At 43.1% G+C, this 7,637-nt stretch overlaps 1 protein-coding gene across 2 annotated transcripts in view; it reads left to right on the forward strand.

Moving 5' to 3' along the window:
• Window positions 1-3,007, forward strand: part of RBM6 (RNA binding motif protein 6) — a 106,872-nt gene extending 103,865 nt beyond the window's left edge. For both annotated transcript variants that reach the window (XM_082664651.1, XM_082664652.1), the window contains 2 exons: window positions 1,351-1,480; window positions 2,761-3,007. In XM_082664651.1, the coding sequence (XP_082520777.1) occupies window positions 1,351-1,480; window positions 2,761-2,886 (256 nt within the window). In that variant the 3' untranslated portion in view covers window positions 2,887-3,007. The remainder of the gene's footprint in view (window positions 1-1,350; window positions 1,481-2,760) is intronic.
• The last annotated feature ends 4,630 nt before the right edge of the window (window positions 3,008-7,637 follow it).

Consider the following 7,637-nt stretch of genomic DNA (forward strand, 5'->3'; position numbering starts at 1 on the left):
ATGTAGCATCCCATTGGGTCATTCTCTGCCATTTGAAATACACTGAACGATGACAAAACTGAAGGAGTCAGCCAGGAGGAGGAAGAGCACCTTAGCCCTGAGTCAGTTGGGTGTAGCTGGGTGTAGAAAGAGATGCCTCTCTATTCTCAGCACCCATCACATCACATTCTACTGGCTCTCCTCCTTCTAAGTCTTCTCTCCTGCTCCTCTTCCTTTTCTGGGTTATTCCAGATATTCTCCAGGACTCTGCCCTCAGTTTTCCTTTATTCTTGCTCCTCCATCCTCTTGACTTGGACTGCCTACGGTACCCAAGGCTTTAGCCACCACTCACAGGCTAACAAGTCCTATGGCTCCATCTCAAGTCATTTCTGTTTTCTGAGCTCAAAATCATTATTTCTGTTTACCTTCTGGGCATATCCTCTTGGCCACTCCTCAGCCTCCTCACACTAAACAATTACTCAATATTATATTCCACATTATTTTCTAGTCCAGTCCTGCTAAACCTGCTGTATTCCTATTTCAGAGTAGTAACATCATCGCATCATGGTCTACCTGGTCTGTCCCAATCTTCCTCCTTTATCCTCTGTATCGTTAGTGGCCACATCCATAATTAAGCCTTGCCCCAATTCCTAGCTCACCTCCAAACTGGACTGCTTACTCCCCATCTTTGCTCTTCAGTCTTTCTACCCTACCATCAAAATGACCTTTATAAACAGAAATCTCCTAAAACTAGCCTTTTTGTGAACATATACCTTGCCTAAAGGGAGGCCTGGGTTCTAGAGATTCTTTGCCTGAAGTATGAAGTACAGAGTCATGATTTAGCATGATGTTCAAGGCTTTTCACAATCTGGCTCAAGCAGCCTTTTATCAATTCCTGCCACTCTTCCTCTGGACAAATTGTATTCTTTCACTTCTCCTTGCTTGTGTCCTCCTTTCCTCCCATGCTTTTTCTAGCTCACAACCTCCTCATTTGTTAAGACCCAGTTCAGGTATACCCTCCTGTTAGAATTCCTCATTTTTGGTGATGCCCCTTCAGGTTTGTGTTCCCTGTTTGTATTTCCATAGTAGGTATATACTGTTGCTACATCCATGGCTGAGCTCTTCAATGTGCTGTAAGCATCTATTCACATATTATCCTTCTCACATCCTTCCCCATGAACAGAGTCAGGTCTTGGTCATCTCTGTATCCTCAGGACAAAGCCAGTTTCATAGATAGCAGGCACTCAAAGATACTGTTTAATATTCTTAAGAGGAGGCAAATCTGAATCAAGAGGACAGAGGTTTTTATTGGGCTCACAAGCATGTCACTTTGAAAGTGCTGGTGTCTAAGTATGTATGCTTCTTTTGCAGTGATCGTAAGCCTGTTGGTAAAGAAGGCATCGACAATAGCAGCAAAGGAGGCTGTGTCCAACAGGCCACTGGCTGGAGGAAGGGGGCAGGCCTCGGATATGGCCATCCTGGATTGGCTTCAGCAGAGGAGGTGAAATGGTTTCCATCTTGTTAGGGGTGGCATGAACCTGGCATATACTTAGTTTCCTCTCATTCTGTGGCCCAGAGCTATGTCCTTGCCTATTAGCTGGGCTTTCACCACTGCTGGCAAAGAACGTGAGAGCTGAGAAGCCTGTCAGTCTTTTTTTTTTTTTTTTTAAAAAGAAGATGTCGGGGGTAGGAGTTTATTAATTTATTTTATTTATTTTTACTGTGTTGGGTCTTCGTTTCTGTGCGAGGGCTTTCGCTAGTTGTGGTAAGCGGGGGCCACTCTTCATCACAGTGCACGGGCCTCTCTTGTTGCGGAGCACAGGCTCCAGACACGCAGGCTCAGTATTGTGGCTCACGGGCCTAGTTGCTCCGCGGCATGTGGGATCCTCCCAGACCAGGGCTCGAACCCATGTCCCCTGCATTAGCAGGCAGATTCTCAACCACTGCGCCACCAGGAAAGCCCCGAAGGCTGTCAGTCTTTTTTTTTCTTTTTTTTACATCTTTATTGGAATATAATTGCTTTACAATGGTGTGTTAGTTTCTGTTTTATAACAAAGTGAATCAGTTATACATATACATATGTTCCCATATCTCTTCCCTCTTGCATCTCCCTCCCTCCCACCCTCCCTATCCCACCCCTCCAGGCGGTCACAAAGCACCGAGCCGATATCCCTGTGCCATGCGGCTGCTTCCCACTAGCTATCTACCTTACGTTTGTTAGTGTGTATATGTCCATGACTCTCTCTCGCCCTGTCACAGCTCACCCTTCTCCCTCCCCATATCCTCAAGTTCGTTCTCCAGTAGGTCTGTGTCTTTATTCCTGTCTTACCCAAAGGTTCTTCATGACATTTTTTTTTCTTAAATTCCATATATATGTGTTAGCATATGGTATTTGTCTTTCTCTTTCTGACTTACTTCACTCTGTATGACAGACTAGTCCTGGGTCCCATGAAGGGCCTCACCCCTCATGTTTAAGGAAAAGAAGAGAAGATAGAAAAGGTGATAAGAGGGAACCCTCTCCATTTTGTGTTGTCTTAGTCCCTGTCTGAAAATGCCACATATATGAGATGGGCTTCTCACATTTCTGGTGTTGAATCCTGTATCCTGAAATCATGGCATCGCCACCCTCCTTATTCATCTTGAGTGTTTGTTTATTAAGCATTCTTTTAAAATTATCCTATATCCTGCTCCTTACTAGTCCAGAAATGCTTATAGTCAAAGACCAGCCCTGAGGCTAATTAATTCATAGAGCTCACTTCATTGTTTGTCTTTGTTTTACAGACTGAAAGCCGGATGAGGGGTCCCAATGTGGGAGCTCCAGGAAGAACCAGCAAGAGACAGTCCAATGAGACTTACCGAGACGCTGTGCGAAGAGTCATGTTTGCTCGGTATAAAGAACTCGATTAAAGAGTGGAGACAAGTCCCACAGGACACAGCCTCCTTCTTGTTTTGTTTGTCCGTCTCTCCTTTTGTTTTGTTACTGTTCTTGCTGCTAGAACTTTTTTAAATAAACTTTTTTTCAATGTGACTTCTTTTGGTGGTTAAATTTTTCTCCCATGGGTGGGGGGGTGGGGCTAATGGTAGGAGGAAGAGAGTCCCTTGGTGTGGGTCCATTTGAGGTGACGCTGAAATGGCAACAAGGGCTGTAGTGAGCCCTGGAACAGTGCCTGCTATCAGTGTGAGTGGACTGGTTGCAGTGACCGTTGAACTCTGGCTTGTACGAATACTGTCAGATTTTTAAAAATTATTTTCCTAATCTAATTAGTGAAAATAACATCACACATTATTGTAACTGCTAAGGCTGAACATATTTCCATATGTTGGTTTACTAGTCATTAGACCTTCAGAAGTCCTCTTCTGACTTTGTTGGGGGACGGGGGGAGGCAGTGTTGTGACAGCTCTTTTTCTGAGTGTCTGCTGGATGTTCACTGCTTCACACATTGTGGTCACCACAGCAAGTTGGCATAATAAGAATTACCACTTCTCTCCAGCCACTGCCCCAGCTTTTCCTTTCCTCCATGGCTAGAACTCTCCAAAGAGATGTCTGCCCTCTTTCAAATCTTTATTGCCCACCATATCACTCATACCATTTCACAGAATTTGCTTCAAAAGTGAGTTTTTTGTGTGTTTTTAATTCTTTATAGTTAAAAAGACTGCTATATCCTAGGCACCTATTAAAACTTTAAAAAATAATTTCTCAAGGGAACATATGGTACTAAGAATTGCACTTTTCAGGTATCTCAGGGGAAGAATGTTTCTTAGAACTGCATGTTTTGAAGAACATCTTGATTGTATAAGGTAGGGGTTTGTGAACTTTTCTGTAAAGAGCCAGAGAGTCAATATTTTAGACTTCATATTATAGGTCATATGATCTCTGTTGCAACTACTCAGCTCTTTTGTAGTAAGAAAGCAGCCACAGGCAATACACAAACAAGTGATTCTGGCTGTGGTCCAATAAAACTTTATTTACAAAAACAGGTCACAGGCCAGAATTGGCCCAGGGGTTGTGGCTTTTCCCAACCCTTGGTCTAACGACATAGTCTGGATGCATAAGGCAGGACCAAGGAGGGTTTTGTAAAAATTGAGTGGGAGTATTGGCATTTTGGAGAGGATGAGCAGTGAGGGGTGGGAGAGGTAAGGAGAGGTGGGAGTATACCAAGGAGAAAACATTTCTAGCAACAGGAATGGTAAATGTGAATTTAAATTGTTTGCCATGCTGTGTCCAAATATCCCTTTCTCTTAATCTTTAATATATCTTTTTACCCCTTCGAAAAAGGAAAACAAACAGGAGTACATTGGCTTAGGGATCAAAAGCCCCTAGTTCTGGGCCTTGCTACCATTAGTGCAGCATTTTAGAAGATGGGCTATTTGGATCTTTCAGCCCCAGACAGATGTACTCCAAGAGCCCTTCTGGTCTAACTGTTGGTCTGCAGGTGCATCTATGGTGTGTCCAGTTACTCTCTTGTCTGACCTTCACTGAATAGGTCAAAACATTTTTTGGAAGTTTCCAAATTTGTCCTGAACTGGTCAGACTAGGTTTTCCTCCTAACTTTGTGTCACCCTGTTTGGCTGTGAAACACATCCAATGCTTCAGTATTGAAGATCCTGTAGAGGCTACTTGGTTGACGCAGGTTATTGGCTGCCCAGCAGTAGCATCATCAAGTTATTAAGTGGTCATTGAATGTTTTGAAAGCCTACTTGTTACTGGGCTTATAGCAAGATCAGTGTGGGTCTCTGTGACCATGGGACTCAGTCCTCTGGGGAAGATGGACGTTGCACAATTTCTGATGTGATGAGAGATGCAAGGGAGAAGTATAGCAAGCTACTGGGATGGTATGACACGGACTTAATTCTCATTTGATGGCAGCAGCATCTTCTCTGATGTGTTTAAACTCAGACCTCCGGACTAGTTTAGGCCACTGCCTAGTTTTGTTTTGGTTTGTCTTCTGGTTTTATTTTGCCACTTTCGTGGAGATTTTATGGTTGGAAATAAGGTCTAAAGTATTTCATACATTTTTAAAGCAGTACTTTGGGTATTGTATGAAACTCGGAATGGGTGTGAAAAGTATGTCACCCTAAGATGTCCCTAGGAGGTTCCCTGAGTCCTCTGATCAGAATGCCAGCTACATAAGGGCAGAGATCTTGGGTAATTTTCTTCACTACTATATCCCTAGGGCCTGGCCCAAGGCCTAACACAGTTGGCACCCAATAAATGAGTGAATAATGCTGAACTCATAGGTCTATGGTAAATACTTGTTGAATTAAATTTTGATTGCATATCTCTCAGTTTAAGCCCATCTCTGACAAAATTAAATATTTTGGTTTCTTGGTATAGGCAAGAGTTCTCACGTTGTCTTTTTTTTTTTTTCTTCCCCACATGAGCCTTTTTACTAATTCTAAAGCAGTAGTTCCCAGCCTGGGACCAAAACATGTGAACTAGTTTTTTTTCTTTTGTCAAGTGGTGAGAAATTAAGAAAAAGACCTAAGATCGTTTCATTAAGAGAACTTTTTTTTTTTTCCATCAAAAAAGTAGTAAAGGCAGGGCTTCCCTGGTGGTGCAGTGGTTGAGAGTCCGCCTGCCGATGCAGGGCATATGGGTTCGTGCCCTGGTCCAGGAAGATACCACATGCCGCGGAGCAGTTGGGCCCGTGAGCCATGGCTGCTGAGCCTGCGCGTCCGGAGCCTGTGCTCCGCAACGGGAGAGGCCACAACGGTGAGAGGCCCGCGTACCGCAAAAAAAAAAAAAGTAGTAAAGGCAAACTTAAAGGACTGTCTTCTATATTGAACATCTGTGGCTTTCTTTAAAACAAAAAAACAACTCATTCTGTTGTCTTTGTTTTCCTTAATTGGCCAGGAACTTGTTAAACTTTTCCAGACTCACATCAGCTGCCAGACAGGCCTTTGGGGGCACAGCTCTGGAACTCAACAGGGCAGTGTCCACAAGGAAGGTCAGCTACCAGAGAATTTTGAGGATGGCATTTTGCTCTGGTGGAATCCATCTTTTTTTCTAGACACCTCCTTCAAGTATTTAAGAATGATTTTGTACCATTTATGAACAGCTATATAGCTTTTATGGCTGGTGACAAGCCCAGCCCAGCAGGCACCTCAGGGATGCTCAGAAGTGCTTGTTTAACTGCTTTGGAAATGAGCAGACTTCTAGTGACCATTAAGTCTAGCAAGTTCTGGGTTCTCGGCATCTGCATTATCCATTGCAGGGTTTGCAATGACCCATCTATATTTAAGTTTTAAATATCATTAATATTGGAGTTCCGAGGGTCACATACATTTACTTTATTCTGATGATAAAAGTTGTACATATATATGTGTGTGTATATATATATATACATATATACACTCCCCCATAAGTTGGATATTATATACAGATACATACATACATATGAAAATGTAGAAAAATATGTGTGTGTAGGTAGTCTATGGTCTGAATGCTTGTCTTTCCCCACAACCACCACCAACACCTATCCCCAAAGGTGATGATATTAGTAGGTGAAGTCTTTGGGAAGTCTTTGGGTCATGAAGACAGAGCTGTCATAACTGGGATTAGTGCTCTTATAAAAGAGATCCCACAGAGCTCCCTAGACCCTTTCACCATGTGAATATACAATAAGAAGTTTGCAGCCCGGAAGAGGGCTCTCACCCAACCATGCTGGCACCTTGATCTTGGACTTCGCAGCCTCCGGGGCTGTAAGAAAAACTTTTCTGTTGTTTACAAGCTACCCAGTCTGTGGTATTTTGTTATAGCAGCCTGAACAGACATAGGTAGGTAGGTAGGTGGATAGATAGCAAGATAGAAATAGAGATGAGGAGAGAGAGAAAAGTTACCCATTATTCTAAAATCCAGAAATTCCTACCTTTCCACCTATTGTCATGTTTTTAATTATCCAAAGAGTTTCCAGTGTCATCACTTAATGCCCTCGACGTAGAAGGATAAGCCATAGTTAGAACATGTTTAAAGATGCTTTTCCAAGGAAAAGATTTTCCAGTATATCTGGAGCTTCTGGTTTGAAATCTCTTTGACGTCCTTCTACTTATTCTTTTTTTTCTTTATTTTTATTTTATTAATTTTTGGCTGCCATTGGGTCTTAGTTTCGGCACGTGGGATCTTTTGTTGCGGTGCATGGGTTTTGTCTCTCTAGTTCTGGCGTGCGGGCTCCAGGGCACGTGGGCTCTGTAGTTCGCGGCACGTGGGCTCTGTAGTTCGCGGCACGCGGGCTCTAGTTGAGGTGCGCGAGCTCAATAGTCGCAGCGTGTGGGCTTAGTTACCCTGTGGCATGTGGGATCTTAGTTCCCTGACCAGGGAACGAACCCACATCCCCTGCACTGGAGGTGGATTCTTTACCACTGGACCACCAGGGAAGTCCCCCTTCTACTTATTCTTAAAAGATTTCTTTTTATTCAGAAAGAAAAGAGTATTAAGTGTGGTTTTCCACATCTAATATCTTCCTCTGCCTTGTCATGGTCTAATTATTCAATCTGTATATGTGACCTGAAAAATCAGTTCCACTAAATCTATATCTATAAATAATGCCAGTGGGCAAGTTATGCTAACTGGATACATAGAAATACCACCATATGACTGATGAGTGAGGGTCCAAAATATCTCTCTGAATTGCTGCAGGATCCCTGGTTCTTTCTGCCAC

The sequence above is a fragment of the Grampus griseus genome (assembly GCF_964374135.1).
Source record: "Grampus griseus genome assembly, chromosome: 10".
NCBI classification, from domain to species: Eukaryota; Metazoa; Chordata; class Mammalia; order Artiodactyla; family Delphinidae; genus Grampus; species Grampus griseus.